General features: G+C 34.9%; 2 protein-coding genes across 2 annotated transcripts in view; one reads left to right on the top strand and one right to left on the bottom strand.

The window, feature by feature from the left end:
• Positions 1-930: 930 nt before the first annotated feature.
• On the top strand, positions 931-12834 carry stxbp1b (syntaxin binding protein 1b). Its single transcript, XM_042724017.1, has 20 exons — positions 931-1088; positions 3430-3479; positions 3807-3888; positions 4009-4085; positions 4714-4792; positions 4890-4993; positions 6700-6848; positions 7104-7188; positions 7352-7482; positions 7641-7748; positions 8785-8845; positions 8930-8995; positions 9075-9155; positions 9231-9369; positions 9632-9741; positions 10364-10468; positions 10552-10637; positions 10727-10881; positions 11710-11836; positions 12031-12834. Exons 1-19 carry the CDS (start codon positions 1052-1054, stop codon positions 11817-11819), a joined length of 1815 nt encoding a protein of 604 aa, XP_042579951.1. The 5' UTR covers positions 931-1051; the 3' UTR covers positions 11820-11836; positions 12031-12834.
• A 1729-nt stretch (positions 12835-14563) lies between these two features.
• Positions 14564-22619, bottom strand: part of whrnb (whirlin b) — a 58937-nt gene continuing 50881 nt past the window's right edge. Inside the window, exons 8-12 of the mRNA XM_042724018.1 lie at positions 21554-21622; positions 20126-20726; positions 18744-18925; positions 18447-18563; positions 14564-15437 (exon numbers count right to left, since the gene is read on the bottom strand). Of these exons, the coding sequence (XP_042579952.1) occupies positions 15255-15437; positions 18447-18563; positions 18744-18925; positions 20126-20726; positions 21554-21622 (1152 nt within the window). The 3' untranslated portion in view covers positions 14564-15254. The remainder of the gene's footprint in view (positions 15438-18446; positions 18564-18743; positions 18926-20125; positions 20727-21553; positions 21623-22619) is intronic.

The following is a 22619-nucleotide window of genomic DNA, read 5'->3' on the forward strand; positions in this document are numbered from 1 at the left end:
AAACATGCGTGCGTCCCTAAGTGCATACCATCCATCCTAAATTCTATGTGATTTTAGTAATTTCCAATACTATTATAGGGCAGATAGGGTGGATAGTATGCACATTGGGACGCAGTGTATATGATTCTAAGAGCGAGTCAAGGGGTTTGAACAAATCTTTGAACGAATCGTTCCCATTATGTACTGATTCAAGTTGTTCACTTTTGGAAGGGCATTTCCTGACTTCAAGGACTGACTATAGTATGAGAAAATGAAGGTCATGGCAATCACTGGGATGAATCAAATTTCTCACCACAATATACAGAGCTTGATTTTAAGACATACAAGAAATTGTATGCAATGTTCTAAAAAAATACTATAAATAAAGCATACAATTAAACTTATTGACAAAATAACTGTTATTTTGAATAAACTATTTATTTATTTTTATTGTCTGCGATTGCTGTAGGAATGATAAATGCAAAACAAACCTGATTTATGTTTTTTTATGTATGAAATAATAAACTAAAATATATTAAAATATAATTTTATAGGGAGATTTAAAGAGGTTTTAAATACTTTAAAATAAACGAGTGAACATTTCTCTGAAGCGGCCGCTTTCATTGGGCAGAATAAAAGACGATGTCGCCCTCTAGCGAGCGCTAGTGCTCTTTTCTGGTATTCTTACAGAAGCACAACTACAGTGAATGCATTGTAACGCAATTATTGCGCAAACGTTAATTTTTCTTAATGTGAATTTAAAATCCCTTGCTCATATAGCAGTTCATATAACTGTATGCAATACCCCAAAACATGAGTAAAACAAATCACTCACAAAAACAGTCAGTGCCTCATCACTACATGACAGAAGGAGCAGGAAGGCTATGCTTAATATGCACAAATGTGTGTGTGTATAGTTTACAAGACATGCAGCATATGTCAACAGTGGAGCTGCGGAGGCGTGTGGTGGGATTAGGCATCGACGCAAGCACTGCATCCCATTTACACCAACTGTAGCTCTGAGCGCGCGCACACTGCGAGTCCAGCAGGGAGAGAGAGAACAGGGGACAGCATGGCATCTCTGGGGCTCAAGGCGATTGTCGGAGAAAGTAAGAAATGTTTTGTTAGAGCTGATTTAGGGCTAAATTTTTTGATGTATTTAAAAGTGAAATTTCAGCTATTTCTAATTTGTGGTATTATTGACATTTCCTTAGAAGTTTGTACTTGGGTGTTATGTGTTTACATGTTAAGTGAAATGTTACTGTACTATTCACCAACATAATCTTCATACAGTAACACTGCTCTTCTTAAATTCTTTACATTTAACAGATTGTGATGTAGCTAAAAGCACACTGGAGATTGGAGATACACAGTAATCTGTGTAGTCCTGTGGGATTAAGGATCTAGATATGAGGGGAGACTCATAGTGCTGCTGGGTGGAAGCACAAAGAGTGGAAAAATAGGCCTGAATACAAATAATACAGACAGAAATTAGTTCTTAGAAAAAACTGTTAAGAAAAGCTATTAAACAAAGCTGGTGTTAGATATTATTGTTCAGTCTGACATACTGTATGTTGTGCTTATTTTTTATATCTCTTTTCTATCTACTGTATCTATCTACGCAAGGCATTGTGAATGTGATTCATTTACATCATAATATTAGTCTACTTTTGTTATATCTATAGGATCAATGGATGTTAGATTTGTCCTATATTCCATCCCTTTACAGTTCTGACATGCCAGTTTCAAAAAAAAATTTTTAGCCCTGGATATTTTCTGGATATATCGTGCTGGTGTTGATTAAATCTTAAAGATTCTGAGGAAAAACATAACCAATTATCACTTGTGAATATTTGTTACTTTTGCCAATGTGTAGATCAACATAAGGAAAAAATACACATCATAGCATAATAGGCATATTTAAAAAATGCTGCTGGATGGTATTTGTCTATTCATGTATTTGGAGATATTGGTTTGTACTATTAATATTTTAGTCTGTAAGTATCTAAAAGCTTTCAATCCAATTTCCACCCTTTTTAATCTCACCAGCAACCTTTTTTTCTTGAAGTTTCGTCATGCAGACTGGATGTTGATTTGTTGTTCGACAATTTCAGTAATAGCCTGTGAGGCTCATCACAAGTTTATTTTAATGCAACAACACCCCTGGGTGTTAGAAGTGACAGATCCAGCGTCAATAGCTGTGAAATGTGTTATATGACTACAGGAAGCTGTTGCGTTTGGGATCTCGCCATTCAATGGAGCTTTTAAAGGGGCAGTAAAAATGATTCAGGTCCACTGTGCTCACATCCAGTGGCAGAGATACAAAGAGAGAAAGAGAGTGAGAAAAAAAAAAGGAGTGACAAAGAGCAGGAGAAAGAGAGACAGAGGAAGAACAAAAATAGAGAGGCTGGTGGTGTAAGAGGATTGGGAAGAGATTAGGTCTGCGATTGCTGGGTCTCTCTCTCCACACAATATATATCATTTAAACTAACAAATCAAGTTGATCATTTCATTTTCTGCTGTCAAAAAAGACATGAATGGAATATTTGATAATATTTTTATTATGTGGATTTAATACACTTTTCTTTATCATTAACTTATTACATCATTAACTAAACACTAATTGCAAAAAGGGAAAAAAAGTCTTTACACACCAAATCACATTGAACAAATTAAAAAATAATCCTCATATCATACTTAAATGTGATGCTAAGCAGCAAACCATAATGTTATAATAATAAATTCAACCCAGACCCATGTTCTTCAGTCTCTGCAGAGGGTATTTTGCCGTTTTAAACATTTTCCAAAAAAAAAAAGGAGAGAAGGTCTAGACTCAGCAACACCTCTACCTGACACTTTTGGCATACTCTGCATAGCTGTCTCAGTGGACTGTGTGCAAGAAAATGTCTGCCAGAAAGAGTGTAAGATTATGCAGTGTTTTAGCACATATATATATGAAGTGAGGCAGACATGCTTCCATTATCACACACCTATACTGTATATTTCTTAAACATTTTAAATGACTTTTTTTCTCAATATTCTTAACATATATTGAGTATGAAAGATGTTAATTTAAGATATTTGTCTGGATATCAGTCTTTGTCAATGCTATCATTATTTTAGATTAATTTATAAATTCATTACATAATATTGTAAACATCAATATTACAGTCACAATGGTAAGAACCAAGGCTAGAGAATGTAATGTTTTGTTTACAGTCATTAGCTATATATTATTTCATTTCTTCTTTAATAAGGTATTTTCTTGCATTTGAGGTTTGAGAAGTTTCCTGTAATCTTGATTTAAATTTGGACTCAGATTTGCTTCATCTCTTGCATTTAAAATATTGATATTTTCCCTGAACATTGTGTTTTTTGCTATCTCCATTTTGCAGAAATCACTTTGTTTTTCATGTTTTATTTATTTTTTATTATTTTTTTGTGCTACAGAGATTATGAATGATGTCATTAAGAAGGTGAAGAAGAAGGGAGAATGGAAGGTACACATCTATCTCACCGTCAGTTCATCTGAAGAAGATGTTAATCATTATGAAGAAGATGTGTTGTAACGTGTAGCAGTTGTTTGTGTCAAAACACAATCTTTAGCCTGTGCACAGTATTATAAAATGAATCTTGAAATTAACTTTAATCAAAGATGACTCTGGTGTCACATTAGACCTTCTTGCTTAAAATACCATCCTAAACCAGCATTAAATAGACTCAGAAGCATCCCATGTTGGCGAACAGCATTTAAAACATTGTGTTACACTGGTCTTTCATTTTTTATGTATTGTTCTACATATATAATGCATGCTGTTCTCCCTCAGGTATTGGTGGTGGACAAGCTCAGTATGAGAATGGTCTCATCATGCTGTAAAATGACAGATATTATGTCTGAGGGAATCACAAGTGAGTTGTACTCCTGTAGAAATACTTCAAACAGGCACAAAACCAAGAAGCTGTATAAATTATACAGCAATTTGGCTCAAATTGACTTTTTTCCATAACCATTTCCTTTCATTTCTCCAGTTGTTGAGGACATAACCAAGCAGCGTGAGCCTCTTCCTACCATGGAAGCCATATATCTCATTACTCCATCTGATGAGGTAAGTTGTCTCATTTATTTTTAGACATAAAACAGAGCTCATATGGGAGTTTGTATTATATCCCAACATACACAAGATGATAGTTATTGATATACAATACAATGATGAAATGTTATCAATTGTAATTTCAGCAAGGATGCATTCATTTGAAGGAACAGTAAATACATTTATAATGTTACAAAAGATTCCTATTTTTAAATACATGTTGTTCTTTTGAACATTCTATTCCTTCAAAGAATTCAAAAGATCTAGATTCAAAGAATCCTGAAAAACATTTCCACTGTTTTCAACACTGATAATAAGAAATGTTTCTTGTGCATACATCAGCATTTGAGAATGATTTCTGAAGGATCATGTGACACTGAAGACTGGAGTAATAACTGCTGAGAAATTCACCTTTGCCATCACAGGAATAAATTACTTTTTAAAATATTTTAAAATAGCAAACTGTTATTTTTTTTTAAATCGTAATATTTCACAGTATTAATGCTTTACTTGACTTTTGATCAAATAAATGCAGCCTTGGTCTTGGACTTTAAAAACATAACAATCTTACAGATCCAAAACCTTTTAATGGTAGAATTTTTATTATAAATGAATAAATAATATATGTCTGTGTTTTCAACAGTCAGTTGAGGGACTCATCAATGACTTCAGAGATCCTCGTAATCCCATCTACAGAGGGGCACACGTGTTCTTCACAGACAGTGAGGATGTTTTGTTTTTCTGTTTTCTACTACATCTACTAGATATTTATCTAGAATATTTATCTCAGTCAATCTCTGTTTTTATTTTTGATTTTAGCAATCCCAGACTCTTTGTTCAACTTGATAAGTAAATCCCGTGCCTCTAAATCCATAAAGACACTGACTGAGATTAACATCGCCTTCCTGCCCTATGAATCACAGGTGAGTAGCTTCTTTACACTCTGAGACTCGAGAAAGAAGGGATGATGCATAGGAGGACGTATGGAGATGTGGGGGGAAGCATTGTATCATGCTGGAACGTTCGAGAGCAGCTTTGGTTGGGCTGTCTCTGTGCCGCCAATCCTCTGTTGTTGCCCTCTATAATTAATCCTGAGGCGTGGCTGAATCAGCCCTCCCTATACTAACCCTAATCCTGCTCCCCATTGGCTAATGCCCCATCAATGAGAGAGAGCGTGGAGTTGAAATTTGGTTAGATGTCAGTAGGGTTATGTACATGTGACAGATGGGGCAGTGTGTTGAGGCTAGTGTGTTAGGATTGGGAGAGAGAGATACAACACTGATATGGATTAAAGGTCAAGCTGAGAGAAGAAAAGAGGATAGTGTAGTTAATATGTGGCAGTAGATTAATCTGAAAACCATGTTTTTGGCCAAACATGCAAATTGTACAGAATACAGCACACACATACAGGCACAGACAAGGCAGGTGACATATCGAGGAGTTATTACTGTTGTGAAAGAGGATTATGGGACAGTAACAGCCCTATAACAGCCATTAACATATATCCAGTGGTGGATGAAGAACCTTCACTTTTACCTTTTAGCTGGTTCTCATAGACAGATGGTCAACGGTGAGTTGCCATAGGACGGGAAGCTGCTTGGTAAAAGTTACCTGCGGCACTAAAACAATTACAAATTAGAAAGCGGGCTCAAACTTTAAACTACTGCTGTGAATCAGTAATATTGCAATAAAAATATCACATGGCTGAGAACATCCTGTGTAGAGTTGGTCACATGATGGGGACTTTATAGTTTTATTTTCAGATGAATTTTAAGAAGTGGTTCCCACTAGGGGGCCTCAGCACACTTCCAAGTGGACTGCAGGATGGCTTAAATGTAAATAAATTACAATTATTTAAAATATGACAAAATAAGCATCAAATAAGCTAAAATAGCTAAAAATGTAAACTGACATCATGTTTCACTATTCTATAGATATTTTGTATCTCATATTTCTCTTATTTGAATAATTCTCTCAAGGTTATATTCTAGACCTGAAAAGGTCATGGAAATAATAATATAAAAAAATAAAACTGCAAAGTAATAGGAATTTTTATAGTGAGCATACACTTTTGTAGTTATGTCAGGTTCTAAAATGTTTTATTGGGTGGAAATTACTGAAAAACTACTATTTGTGAGCCGAAAATATAATAATAGGCTTATAATAATACTAATAAACCCTTTATCCTGTAATGCCTGAATAAAAAAAAACATGCAAATACAAAAAGAGTGTGAGAAGTTTCTGAAACTTCTGGAATTAAAGTTAGTAATAGTTTGAATTATTTTAAATAAAATTAATTATTTAATTATTTTGCCAGTCCTAGTTACTGTTAATAAATATGCTAGCTGTTCTTGTTAAATCAGTAGCATCAGAAATATCTTCAAATATAGTCTTGGACAGTGAGGGGCCCGAAAACCACTGATTTAGGGACAGAACATGTAACCTGAAGAACATATTTTTTTTAGAGCTATGTGAAGCAGGTGTGTTTCGAAACTAAATATAGTACATAGTCAACAGTATGTAGTTTCAGTGATGAAGCTCATGAATCCATGTTTGAATACATTTGAATCTCAATGAAGATCTGAGATGTTAAGAATAAATGTATCTATTTTTGCTATGTTGTTCTCAGGTGTTCTCAGTGGACAGACAAGATGCCTTCCAGGATTTCTACAGCCCATTTAAAGCTGATGTAAAGAACCAGGTGTTGGAGCGTTTAGCCGAGCAAATAGCCACCTTGTGCGCCACACTGAAGGAGTACCCAGCTGTTAGATACAGAGGGTGAGAGAGGAAGAAGCAGCACACACATGAACGTCTTACCATCAATCTCACATTCTCAGAAACACCATCTGCTGATGAAAATCCAAGCATCCTCAGCCATCTGCAAAGAAAATATATATACTGTATATAAAAAAAACACAAGCACACAACAGTTATTTAAAAAAGCAGATAAAACAGATTATAGTGGTTAGATTTCTTCTAGAAGGTCAGTGATGGTCTACATCATGATTGACTACGTGTTGCTATGTTTTGAAGAGAGTACAAAGACAATGCGGTCCTGGCCCAGATGCTTCAGGATAAACTGGACGGTTACAAAGCAGATGACCCCACTTTGGGAGAGGTGAGTCTCGGAGCTTGTAGCAAAATATTTTGTCTCAGATGATAAAAATAAACTGCTTCTGTCTGGCACCAGTGACCTTAATTTCTCACTGTCCAACTTTAATTCCTTGCTGTACTGTTTTGTGCTCCATCTTTGTCTCTTTGATTTTTTCTCTCTTTCATAGGGACCTGATAAAGCACGTTCCCAGCTATTGATTCTGGATCGGGGGTTTGACCCTGTCTCGCCACTTCTACACGAGCTCACATTTCAGGCCATGGCCTATGACCTGCTGCCCATTGAGAATGATGTCTACAAGTAATAACTCCCATCTATATACTGCTCTGAGATCATTTCAGCTGACCTTCGGTCAAGTTCAAGTGGTTGACTTTTCATGATATCTCCATCCATAATCACACTGTACATGGGTGCTATAGGCAGTTTACTGATGCTGATGATGTATATGTGTTAATCAGGTATGAGACCAGTGGAATGGGTGACACTCGTATGAAGGAGGTGCTGTTGGATGAAGATGATGACCTGTGGATGACTCTGAGACATAAACACATAGCAGAGGTGTCCACGTAAGTCTGTTCAGTCCTACACAGATTGACATTATATATATACACTGCCATTCAAAAGTTCAAGGTCGTTAAGATTTATAAATGTTTTTTAAATAAGTTCCTTTCTCACCAAGGCTGCATTTATTTGATAAGCAGTAATATTGTTAAATGTCATTACAAATTCAAATACGGAGTGTCTATTTACACTAAAAGCAAATAGACAGTCTTGTTGGCAGAGGCTGTTTACACTGACTCCGCCCACCAATGTGTGATTGGGCTAGTCAACACTACAAAAGAAGATCATCTCACAACAGCTCTAGTGGCATAGATGGTAAAGAGGGTGCTGTTGTTATTTTTGACGAGATCGACCTGAGTTCGAATCCGCCTTTTGCCAAACTTTTTTTTTCTCTCTTTTCAAATCTCATATGACATCGCAAAGGCGTTTATTTTTGAAGGAAATAATAGAAAAGTTAAAAATAAAGTATCGGGTAGGGTTAGGGTAGGTGTAAGGATTATATTTTCTTATTTTTTTATATTATTTTCCCAATAAGGTGGCATCCATATAATAATTTGAATTAAAATAATAATTTACACTCAAAACGTTATTATTGCATACCGTTTTATATTGAGCCGCTGATAATTGCCACTATTTGCAATAAGTAGTATAAACAGCGGAAAACCCTGATATTTTAACAGTGTACACAGAATCTATAGCTATTTGCATTTGCATCTATCACTGCCTTTAAAATAACTGTTTTCGATTTTTATGTATTTTAAAATATAATTTATTGCTGTGATGGCAAAGCCCAGTTTTTGGCAATCATTATTCCAGTCTTCAGTGTCAGAAATCATTCTAAAATACAATATCAAACTGAAATCTTTTGTAACATTATAAATGTTTTTACTGTTAATTTTATGTTATATTGGCAAATTAAAAACAGCATAAAATTATTGATTTTTAAAGAAGAAAAAGTTTGAACAATTCTAACTAATCAAATGAATAATTAATAATTATAATAATAATAATGTATTAAAAATAATAGTTTCTCTCTTTTAGGGCTGTGACTAAATCACTTAAGGATTTCTCTGCAAGCAAAAAGATGAACACCGGAGAGAAGGTGTGTTATTTATCACCGATCAAACATTAACTGCAATTTCTTGATTATTGCCAATAACTGACAAAGTATTTTGGTATCTTCCAGACCACCATGAAAGAGCTCTCCCAAATGCTTAAAAAGATGCCACAGTACCAGAAAGAGTTAAGCAAGGTACAGAGATCATTTACATGTTTTATATGAACTGTTTCAAGGGTATAATATTGCTGATGGTGGTTTTATAACTTTGCAGTATTCAACTCACCTGCACTTAGCAGAAGACTGTATGAAGCATTACCAGGGCACAGTGGACAAACTGTGCCGTGTTGAGCAGGTAAAACATATTTTGGATTAGTCTTTTTGCACTCACATTAATTAGCGTTAATAGTGTTTGTGTGCTCTGTCCTAGGATCTAGCGATGGGCACAGATGCAGAGGGTGAAAAGATCAAAGATCCCATGAGAACCATCGTACCCATCCTACTAGACGCCAACGTTACCATCATGGACAAAATCCGAATCATCCTGCTCTACATCTTCCTCAAGAATGGTGAGAGAGCTGCAAAATGGCCAGTTCTTTGTATTCTCTATCTGTTTTGCTGTGTGTGGGTGAGATGGGGGTGGTACGTTTGACATGTACAGTTTGTACACACAGTCATTACTAGTATCACACAACAGTGAGCAAAACTGTCATAATGTTGTAATGCTGGGCTTCAAGGATTTAGAACCAGTTCAAACTCTATAATTATGTGTATAATTATGCATAATTATTCCTGGCTGACTGTGTGTGTGTGTGTGTGTGTGTCTCATAGGTGTGTCAGAGGAGAATCTCTGTAAGCTCCTCCAGCATGCTCAGATCCCTCCAGAGGACAGCGACATCATCTCTAATATGGCCCATATGGGGGTTCCCATCATTTCAGAGGTCATGAATACCCACAAAACATGTTCCCCTCCATTCTCCCACCATTTTAAAAAGCTAAATTTTCAGCACCGTTACTCCAGAGTCATTGTAATATGCTGATCTGGTGCCCAAAAACTATTTTATTTTTTGTGGAAACTATGATACATTTAACAAGATTCTTTGATGAATATAACTTTCAAAAGAACAGCATTTATATGGAATAGGAATCATTTGTAATATTATAAATTACTGTCACTTTTGAGCAATTTAATGTATGCTTGCTGAATAAAAGTCTTCCTTTCTGACCCCAAAGTGTTGAATGGCAGCGTATATATTGGCCATCATTTCCACCTACTTTGACATTAAGATTAGACTTTGTACTCACTTAATCTTTAATTATACTGTTAAATGTAATCTTAAGTAAATTTCAAAATGAATAGTCTGAATATTAATATTGTAAAGCATACATTCACAACCATTTTATTTCTAGCTTGTTTTTAGACAATATAGAATATATCAGCCATTTATTGGTTATCAGCCATAACATGAAAATAATTATCAACTTATTCAACCAGAATACAGTGCATCACTAATCATAATGTCTGAGGTCGAAATGCATAACTCTTTAAATATGTATCCACAGCAAGCAACCACACGTAAAGGGAAGAAATCTGACCGCAAGGAAAGAGTGAGTGAGCAAACGTATCAGCTCTCCCGGTGGACTCCTTTGGTCAAAGACATAATGGAGGTGAGCTGAATCAACAGTACTTGCCTCACTTTGGATATGTCATCTTTCTTTTACTTTAATTCTTCCTAATTACATTACGATAGGATGCCATTGAAGACAAGCTTGACCCAAAACAGTACCCTTACATCTCCACACGCACAGCTTCCTCAAAGACGACCACAGCTAGCAGGTAGGATCACCTGCACAAACACATGGATTCAGTATGCAACATCTTCTAGTCAAATATCTAGTGATAATACCACTGCTGTCCATTTTCAGTGCACGTTATGGAAACTGGCATAAAAACAAGAGCCCAGGAGAGATACGCAACGGCCCACGCATCATCGTCTTCATCGTTGGGGGTGTGACCTACAGCGAGATGCGCTGTGTCTATGAGGTCACACAGGCCAATGGAAAATGGGAAGCTCTCATCGGTGGGTTGCAGTGCTCAAGGGCAACTATCAGTGACTCACAACCATTACAACAGACAGCTTTACACAATTCTGCCTTGAGTCACTGTGCCTATAAAAATGCACTACAATTCAAAAGTTTGGGGTCATTTAGTTTTCTTTTTATTTAAATAGTACTTTTATATTTTGCAAGGGAGTATTTAATCAAAAGTAACATTAAATATTAGATTATTATTATTTAAATAATATTTTGTATTAGTTATGTTTCCACAAAAATATTAAGGAGCACACCCATTCTTAACATTCATAATAATGAATGTTTTTTAAGGACCAAATCAACATATTTCAATGATTTCTGAAGGATCATGTGACACTGAAGACATTGACTTCATAGAAGTAAATTACATTTGAAAATATATTAAAATAGCAAACAATTATTTTACCATATCAGGAACAACATTTCACAATATTCCTGTTGTAATTGTATTTTTTTTTTATCAAATTAAAGCAGCCTTGGTTAGCACAACAGTCTTTTTTCAAAATCATTAAAACATCTTACAGTCCCAAACTTTTTAACTGTAGTGTATATTTTTTGCTAACATAAAATATGAATTATTGAGCATCAAAAGCATTCTGCTGTGGGACACATGAGTTATGGTTATAAAAACACTGTCATTTGCCTTGACAATGAATATACACTGCAGTAAGTGACAGAAAATATAAATGTTTACTGGTCATTGTATATCTGTGATTAGTGAACTGCATTTAACCACCCCGATAATGCGAGTTAATGTGTTGTTGTTTTTTTTGTCCCAATAAAAGCCCTGATCATGTTTCTGACTTCCCTCACAGGCTCCACTCACACCATCATTCCCGTTAAGTACTTAAAGCATCTGCAGCACCAAGACTTCCTGGACCCCAACGCGGCCCCCGAGGACCAGCTTCCTGCAGAAGATAAGTGATGAAGACAAGAAAAGAGGTCAGACCTTTATCCTTTTAAATGGATTAAACTGTATTTATTTTAAAGGCATTTTTAATGACACTATTGCTTCAATATAAAAAAATCTGTTGACATTTTTATCATCACATTTAACACTTTTAATAGAGGCATTATGTAGATATCTTTTCATTTACTATAACATTAATCAAATTTGATTCTTTCTTTCCTTTTAGAATGCGGTGACGTCATTGGCCTGACTCACTATTCTGATGTCATCAGTGACATGTTCCAATTAGAGGAGTGTTAAGACACCCATACAATATATGAGGCAGTCTGCGACCCTTCAGCACTTCCCTTGTCAGTAATAGGATACAAGGAAGTTTATTACATAAATAGCCTCTGTTACATTTATAATCACCTTAATATTAACCTCAGATTACATCGAAGATCATTATCAAATATAAGGAATTATTTAGGTGTCATTCTCCATTGTTGGTATTATGAGACAGGTCGACTTGAGTGTACCTCGTAGGTAGACAAAATATAAGATTAGAGAAGATTATTTGAACACAGCATAGCAAATTGAGTTTGAGATTCCAGATTCCTCTTCTGTAAAGTTATTTTGAATTGAATCAGTAGTTTGACCTGCCATGCAGTGTTAGCCAAGCATGATTTGTGTCAGTTTAATACTGGATGTCCCATTGTGAATATCAACTGCTTTGTGTTATTTTAATATTGTGGTTTGGAAATAATAGTTACTAGTCCTGTATATAGACTTTGTTAATATAATAAAACCTCCCTTGTTGATATTCTATTTTTCTTTTACATCTCGACTGCTCCTTGTGTAGTAATGAAGTATGATTGCTTTTTATGTCATAACCTGTTATTTATGCTAAGAATAAACATTCATGTTGTGTAAATATATCATCTATATGCCATATTCAAATATATTTAACATCTTCAACACATCAGAGGTTATAAAGTGCAAACTATTGTCTTGTGCATATAGTAAAATAAACTGGCTTCTGTTAAACATCTCCTGATTATGACATTTTTCATGCCATGCACACCACACATTAGGGTATTTCTTATAATATGAAAAGAAATAGACATTAGTTCAGTTATAATATTATTCATTTGGTTTTGAGGCAGATGCATCTGAATGTGCATTTAATATATACAACATAGTTGAATATGTTGATATAAGAAATAGAAAAATGAAGAACGACAAATCAGAAGAAAGGAAAAAAATGTCTACTGATTCAGACTCATCTTCTTTATAACAATCTATTTAAAGACATTTTCAAACTCTTCAAAAAGAATACTGTTCAAAATAAATATAAATCTGAAATGACCTACAAGACTTTAAATGGTGTCACATTATTGCAGAGAAAATTAACTGCAAAAAGTATATGGTATATGGTATTATATGATGGAGGTATAATATATTCAATAGGTATAATATATTTAAATTCAGTACTGCCTTACAAGCATTGCAAACCTTTGAAATTAAAAGCATGTGCTTCATTTGAACACATGAGGGCACTAAACACAGCTTTATCAGAAAACAAAGCCATGAACACATTTTAGGACAATAACAATATGATTTAACCATGAAAAAAAAAAAAATATATATATATATCAATAAATTACAGACATTTAATTCAGTCTTTAAATATTTATTTTAGTCTCTTTTCCAGTTTGGCATAAATCATAAATATTTCAGGCATAATATTGATACCCTCAGATTGTGCGCTGTCTTTATATGGTGTTCTTTCATAATCAGCCTATGATAATTTAGTTCCTGTAAAGTTACAATATTATGTGTTTTCACATTGCAAACCACAACAAATGACAAACAACGAATTAACAAAAAGCAGATCTTTATCAACTTAAAAACAGAATGCTATGTGGTATATGAATAAAATATCTGAAGGGAACAACATTGAAAAACTAAAATGCTTCTATGTTACTATTCTAAGTATTGATGTTTTGGTTTCATATTTAAGGATTTTAATGTTTTTGATGCAGTCATTGAAAACATTATATCAACAGTATGTGCAAAAAATATATTACATAAATAAAATATATACAGCTTTACATTATTTTACCTATGTACAATAACTCTCTGTATGTTGCATAACCATAGCCATGCATTTACTTATTATTCTGAACATCTGATCTCTTCAAATTCAAATACTGCTATACATTTATTCATTATTCCTCTCAATAACCTCTCTTTGAAGTATGCACACTGACATAAGAGCTGATTTTGTGTGTCTGTTAGAGAGACAGAGAGGAAAAGAAAAGAAAACAGAATGAGAAAACAGTGAGACACACTAGAATCCTCCTCCTCGCTCCGTCTGTCCAGGAATAACTCTGATCTCCATTCACATATTACAACAGTGTATTAATATCACTTTGTTTCACTACTTCCACTGAATTCAGTTCCTTTCATCAAAAAATATATTAAACACCTCTGGAATCAAGGAAGAGTAAAAAAAAAAAAAAAAAAAAAAAAAAAAAAAAAAAAAAAAAACAATAACTATGCCATTTGATATTATGATTAAAATTATATGTGATTTTCTGTAATAGCAAATCTGTATATTTATATATTTTTGTATAAATATATTTTCTGTATATATGTATTAGCTATAATGTGATAATAATATATAATAATATGAATAGAAATGAATGAATGATTTGATTATATATACACAACTCTACCATTCAAAAGTTGGGGGTCAGGACGTTTTTTGTTTTTTCTTTACTTAATACATTCATTCAGCAAAGATTCATTAAGTGACAATACAGACTTGATCTTTGTCATATTTAAAAAAAATCAAATAAACTTTTTTTTTTGAACTTTTCATTTATCAAAGAATACTGAAAAAAGGTGTCATGTATCAATGCATCATGGTTTCCACAAAACAATTTAGCAGCACAACTGTTTTCAGCATTGATAATAAGAAATATTTCTTGAGCACCAAATCAGCATATTAGAATGGTTTCTGAAGAATCATGTAACAACAAAGACTAAAGTATGTGGCTGTATACAGAGTAAAATATATTAAAATATACACAGATAAAACAGCATAAGAGACTTCTTTCAAAAACATAAGACCCCAAACTTAACAGTAGTGTGAGTGTGTGTGTATGTCACAGATCTGACAGACTTGATATAACCCTGATCTCGACCTATCAAACATATCAGCAACAGTCTCGGCTCTGCAGATCATCCACTGGAACATACCAGGAACAGGTTCAGTGAAGGTGTGTGGCAGCTGCTCGTTGTTATAGCGAGAACACAGATGTAAGGTGGGCGTTGCAGCTTTTGAACTCTAAGCTAACTGTGACTCAGATATGACAAGCATGACTCATTCAGCCCCTCTGTGTGGACGTGACGTAAAGTGACGGTCTTCGCAGTGGCATCTAGTAAAACTCTCGAGGGACGACTTTACAGAGCAGCGTTGAACTCGGCAATCAGAAAGTCGACATAGTCTTTGTCTTTGGTCTTAAAGGCCTCGGCAATGACCCGAGTTGCGTCCCGGTGCTCCATGCCTTTAAGAGACACGCCGTTCACCTCCAGAATCACCTGACCCACCCGCAACTGTCCAGAGATATGCACACAGCCCCCCTTCTGAGAGACAGAAAGAGAAAGAGAGAAACAAGCAGCTGTCTCAAACTTTCCACAAAGAGAGATCATCTATCAAAAGTGTGAGGGAAAAGACAAGTGGGAAATGGGGGAGAAAACGACCGCTTGCTCTCTCAGATATGGCACTTCATATTGACGGGTCGTTAGCTGACCTCTTGTCAAAGTATAAAGATAAAGTGCCTGAGGACAGGAAGAAAGAGATAACCGAGATGAGCGTTCTGGCTGTCATCTTCTGTTGAGCTGGAGGGAGGCCTGTCTAATAGTCCTGCTACAAACTCCTCTACGACGCAAATGAGAATGATGGAGTCTGATCTAATTTGTCAACATTTATTACAGTTTAACATGACACCTGAGCTGTACATGTCTCATAAAGACTGAATAGTGAATGCTCTCATAATGAACATTTGATTGAAACCAAAGTAGATCTTAAGGAGCCTGGAAGTGCGGTAGTCATGGTTACACTTATGACATCGCCTCATTGTGCCATGCGTTTCTTTCAGGTTGCATTCAATTCGTTACCGTGTCAGACGACATGTTACATCATATACTGTATGATGCTTTAAAAAAATACTTCTTTAATGAAGAGTCATTATGCCTGTTTTGGCTTTGAAATATGATCCACAGCACATTTTTCCAAAACAAACAAGTCACTCTCTGCATATGGCATTTTAATAAATGGAGAAATATTAGTATTATCCTGGTGTAGGGTATCAAGGACAATCAAGCACAACTCCATTTACTATTCATTAGCTTAAAGCTAGAAAATAAATCTCTATTTTTCTAATAATTTTTCCTTTCTGTGAAGGTCAACATTTTCAGGACAATCAAATAAGCAGAGGAATAATCTGATGGTATCAAACAGCACTTTAAAATGCTTTTCGTTTCACAGTTGCTGTTTCAAATAGACCAGCCAACAAATTACGGTGTGTTCAGATCCTTCTATGAAGTTAGTTTTTTGGGGGTTTGAAAGTAGCAATTACGGCTTCAGGTGCATTCGCATCTTTTTGTTTGGAGCAAGATAGCCAAAAAAACTGCAGTAAATACAAGATGCGTTTTGTCTTTTTGCTATTTTTATTTAATTCATGAAGTTGAATTGAAGATAAAATAAGAATATAAGAATTGTTATATATATATATATATATATATATATATATATATATATATATATATATATATATATATAGTATCATAATTGCACAGTACAACTGCATTTTTTTACATACAATTTATTATAAACAGTGTTGGGGAGTAACTAGTTAAATGTAAGGGAATTATGTAATTTGGTAGCACTTTATTTTAAGGTGTCCTCCTTGTTACACGTTACATACCAGTACTAATATCTAACAATTAATTATGCATAATTACATGCAAGTAACCCTAACTAAACCCTAATCCTAACCACATAGTAAGTACATGTAGTCAATTAAAACTACTCAGTACTTAAATGTATAATTACATTGTAACAAGGACATCTTAAAATGAAGTGTAACCTAATTTAATTACAAAATAAATGTAACTGTAATCTGTTACAGTTACTGAGAAAAAATGTGTAATTAAGTTACAGTTACTTATGAAAATGTTAAAGATTACACAAGGTTTTTTTTAAATATTTTGAATATAACATTTGAATATTTTCACACACATACAGATTTGATTGATTTCTTTCCCAATTGAATCTTTCTAACATGACTGAATGCACCATTAGACAGATTCCTCCAGTCTTTTTTTCAGAAGCCCCGCCCTCTAAGATCAGTCAACCACACCCAAACTTGAGTGTTTCTATTTGGCTAAATTGTGGGCTGCGTCCCAAACCCAGGGCTGTCAAAGAGATAGGTCTGATATAAAACATGTCCAGATGGGTCTGTGACAGGCTTTGTTCTCCTGTGACCCTTCCAATGGTGAAATTTACAAATGCCGATTGTGTAAATTGACAGTCTATGCAAATTTCAAGGATACTCTACCAATCAACAAAGAATACAAATACAGCAGCACCGCTACAGCACTTTGTGTTTTGTCAGCGGTATCAGACATCCCTTCATTTCATCCCCTAAAGCTATAGTCATATCACTAGCTGCTTGATCCCAATCGGTTTTAAATATGCAACCAAACATATTTCTTTGCAAAGCCACTTTGCGCTAAAGGGAAAATCTCTCACCTTCATGTTGAGTGAACACAACACTGAGAGAAGCAAGCATACGGAGACATGCACATAAATAGGTCCTGAATATGCTAATGTATCCATTAGCTAACAGATGCTGGGCTAAAGGTCATAAAAGAAATGGGAGGAAAACAAACTGGCTCCTTTATATTTAGAACTTCCTGTAAAGTTATAACTAAAGATTAAACTACCATCTTAATACTGCTTGATGCACAGATAGGGGGTCTATCAAATGGCAAAATTATTAACCGTGTCATGACTCATTTTTAATAAGAAAACTGAAATAGTGTTTCATGCAGAGTTGTAATTTTAGTCATATGATGGAGAAGCAGGTTTTACTGACCTAAGCATTTATGTGACTATGAGGCAATGGCTTTTAAAAGCTTTTTTTAAACCACATTATATAAAGTTACGACTGTATCTTGCACCTCGATGGGTGTAATATCAGACCTTCACAGTACATTAGCTACCCTTTCCATCAGAGGAACAAAAGATACTTTGTGTTACTTTTATGCTAGCATTTTACATTTATTACAGAAAAAAAAAAAATATGTGAACACTACAGAATGCCAGATCAACATACCATATGCTCCAAAACCTAACAAGCTACCTACCTTTCTAGGCTATTATATAGGCTTGTTTTCTTTATTATTATTTTGAAAACTGGAAGCTCATACTGTAGGTGACTATGAGTAGTGTATTGCTATGCTAACAATACAATGTATATTGTAATAGTGTATTTATACAAGATTTTTAATAACCATGCTGTTGTGCATTCTGGGATTACTTTCAAAAAAAGCTAATCTTTCTTTGAACGGTGACCCACTCTGACCCACCTGTATGGTCGTGATGCGTGGCAGAGGCTGTCTGGTGTTGGCACCCCCTTCAACAGCAATCCCCAGTGTACTGGCACACTTGGGCACCCGTACAAGTGTAGGCTCCATTTCTCCCATCTAAAACAATGACAAACAGGAAAGAAAAAGACAGATTTTAAGGAAGGTGGAAGACATGAATGAATAGTTGAGCTAAACCAAAACCGCCTTTTAACAGCAGCTGGGCAAACAAGACTAAAAAAAGCCTTCTGTATAATGGTTATTTATATGATGAAATGACTATAACTATAACTCTCTCACCTGTTTTGCAGAGGCCTGTGCGAGTCCATCCGCTCTGCGTGTGTCACATGTGACCTGGAGGAACGGAGGTTTACCTGGTCGAGGGCTGCTGTCCTTACTTAACCCCCCAGCCTCTGCGATATCCACTCCACTGTCCTCGCTCAGAGTCTGTCCGCTGTCTGACAGCTGGGACAGCGTGGCTCCTGGGAATACAGACAAATGAGCACAAAGCCATAAATAACCTCACAATTTAGCTTTCACAGATTAGAGATCTGCATTCAGGGTTTATGTGGACCTCACACATTATTTGGATCTGAAATGAGTTACAGAAGCTGGATGAATTCCCTAAGTGCTGAACTTCATCAAAGTTTTGATGGACCTGCTAGGGCTGTCAATTTAGTATGTTAAATGAGTGTAATTAATTATTTTAGATGAATGAGATGCCCTATGACCATATGTACAATTTGTAATAAGGTATCCTGCCATCTGAGAAATTAAAGCCTCTAAAGAGAATTTATTACCTCCTTTATCTTTAGCCAATTTTTTTCAGTAGGGCTGTTATCAATAGATTCCCCTGATTCAATTTGATTGTGATACATGCTGTCATATTTCAATTTTGCTTGTGTATTTTCCATTTTCTCCCACGATGAATGCTGTAAATACAGAAAACTTCATATATTTCAGAAATATAAATTCTGAAACTTACAAAACTAATTATTTGCCATTTATGATATATAGTATAATCATCAACACAAACTTTTTGAATAATTCAGTCATTTGTCCATGGATCAAATTACACTGGTTGCTCTTCATGTTTTTGATTCACTAAAAAGATTTAAAAGATTAATTTGTTTGTGAATAAAACTACACTTGCTGTGCTGTATGATTCCATTACACTAAAATAATAATTTGTCTGTGAACCAAACTAGACTGGGTGCATTTCTGATTAATTATAAAGACCTGTTTTACAAGAGTCAAATGTCTGTGAAATGATCTAAATCAAGTCTTTAAATCATCTTCGATTAGAGGCTTTTCTCAAAAAATACTGATATATGGAATTTAATCGGATTAATCCAAATTAATCAATATACCACATAATTAATTCAATTTCAGTGCTAACTCGAAGGGATAGTTTATCCAAAAATAAAAAATAATTTACTTACCCTCATGTTGTTCCAAACTTCTGTTATTTTTTTTCTTTTGTTGAACATAACATATATAAAGAATAAAAAAAATAAAAAAAAAAAAATGTCTCAGTGTTTTTGTTTATACAGTGGAAGTCAATGGTAACCGAAACTGTTCATTCTTCAAAATATCTTCTTTTGTGTTCCACAGAAGAAAGTCATACAGGTTTGGAAGGACATGAGGGTGAGTAAATTATGACAATCTTAGAGTGTCTTCACCTCGTAGTTGGGGCTGAGGCCTTTCCTCTGTCGTCTCCGGGTCGGGGTGTAGTGGGCTGGTCTGGGTGGCACCGCAGCTGTGTGTAGAGGGGGAGCCCTCAAGCTTCTCAGGGCTACAGGGGGGCGGCGCAGGCATTAGACGTGAAGGCGAAATCGATGGAGAGGAGCGTGGAGAGATCATGGGGGTTCCCTCTCTAGAACGATTTGGAGACTCTAGGTGTGGGGAGAGCACAGCCGCCTGCCTGCTCATCAGAAACTGAACCAAATCTTTACATGGGGGTCCAGAAGAAGGGCTAGCGTGGTAGGATAATGATCGTGGAGAGCTGTGATGGTGAGAGCAGGGTGGAGGAGTGTGACGGACAGAGCAGGTGGAGGCGGTGTGGTGGATGGTACATGGGGAGGTGTGAGTAGAGCAGGGTGAGTGCGAGTGATTGTGGGTGTGGTTTTCCTGATGCCGCCTACAGGGGGCGGTAAAGAGCAGATTGGTCTGGGACAGCTTGGACGAAGGTCGTTTGGTCTGATTTTTAGGGCTGGCGTGTCGAACAGGTGGAGGGGGAGGCTTGAACGAGGGGGGTGACTCAGATGACGGCTGCACCTTGTCCTGAAATAAAACATAAACGTACTGTCTATATTTATCTCCTCACTGTTGCCTTCAACTACTAAGACAGGCAATTAAAGGATGCATTATCATTGAGGGAGGTTATGATAACACAGAGAAAGAAAAAAACACATTCTGACATTTAAAAGCTTTTAAAAGGTGACATTTCCTTCTAAAATGTCAGCACATTATGAAATTAACAGATGATAGAGTTGTCTGTATGTACAACAATTTAGCATAAGCGCATGTTTATGACAAGACGGTCAATTACGGATTCATACAAGATAATCGTTTATGATTACAAGAGTTAATGTTGGGCTACTGATGCTTAATTAAATGAGAGCAAGAAAGGGTAGGATAAAAATCTATTGAACTCAACTCAATCTTCAGCAAATTGCCTAGATAAAAGGGAAATCTGTCAGATGGTCGTGTTCTGATTTAGAATCTAACAGCATATATATTTAATGTTATTACTATTTTATGATGTCATCATGCAATTTCGGCAAAATCAAAATAACTGGCATCAGAGGTGCAACAAGCTCTTTTGACTGGTATATGCTACTACATGTTTTTGGGCAGTGTACAGTAAAATTACATTTGACAAAACAAATTTTTACAAAAAAATAAATAAATCTTCTGCAATTTCCTTGTATTTCAGGGATAAATATTTTGTTTTCCTCGTCCTAAATCATGTCCTTTTCTTTTCTTGTTACATTCAAATGTTAAAACACATAAGCCATTTTAACATTGGCTGCTTTTTCTCCATAAAATGTTTATTTAATCCAGTCTAACAGCATGCAGACACACTGCAAAAAATGTAAACAACTCACCAGAGAAACATCAGGAAGAGAATTTAGACTCTCAAGTGGCATCAAACTACCATCCAACCTGCACTCATTCTATAAAGACAAAGCAAAAAACAAAAAAACAAAAACATAAACAATCACTGTAATGACTCAAGTGTACACAGCAACAATCACTCCAGAACAAAATACAATCAAAAGATGTTCGAGTTTAAGAAACCCTTGCTCCACTTGAGATGCAGCTCTTTTTTCATCAGTTCAGCTCAATTACGGCTTGTGTGGATGAGATTTTACAATAGTATTTGGAATCAAATCATACAAATACAAAGACATATCAGATCAGACCAATCAATGCAGGCACAGTAGAAGTCAGTCTGAATAAAGTTACAAATAAAGATCTCTCTCCATCCAAATATTATTAGGATAGAACATCGAAAGCTGAATGAATGAATGAATGAATGAATGCATGCATTTATATAGAACTAAAGTTTGTATACATCACTACTTTTGACACGTAAACTATTTTTCAAACATTTGGGGTTAAAAGTTTTAAAGAAATTAATAGTTCTGTAAAAAGTTTCAATAAATGCTATTCTTTTGAACTTTTTATTAAAGAATCCTTTTCCTGGATCCTTTTCTATTAACCAATTTTTTTTTTTAGATTGTAATACTATTTCACAATATTACTGTTTTTAATGTATTTTCACTTCTTTCAAAAACATTTAAAAACCTTTTCAAACCCTAATATTTGAATGGTAGTGTAAACACTGGTTTTAGTGTTATTTCCATCTCTCTTTTGTGTTTTTTCAGTTTTATTTTATAAATAAATATATATATAAGCATATAAATATGCAACTATAGTTTTCATACATCAGATCTTCAAAACTTTGAGTTCAGTTGGATATTTTTTTAAAGAAATTAAAAAAAAATAAGTAATTGAAAAAAAAATGCTGTTCTTTTGAATTTTCTATTTCACAAAGAATCCTGAAAGAACATTATTGTAATGATATTTCACAATATTACTGTTTTGTTCAGCAAAATAAAATATTCAAAAGCAAATTATTTTGTACTTTTATATAGGTACTTCTAATAT

Source organism: Cyprinus carpio, chromosome B5 (genome assembly GCF_018340385.1).
Source record: "Cyprinus carpio isolate SPL01 chromosome B5, ASM1834038v1, whole genome shotgun sequence".
Lineage (NCBI taxonomy): Eukaryota > Metazoa > Chordata > Actinopteri > Cypriniformes > Cyprinidae > Cyprinus > Cyprinus carpio.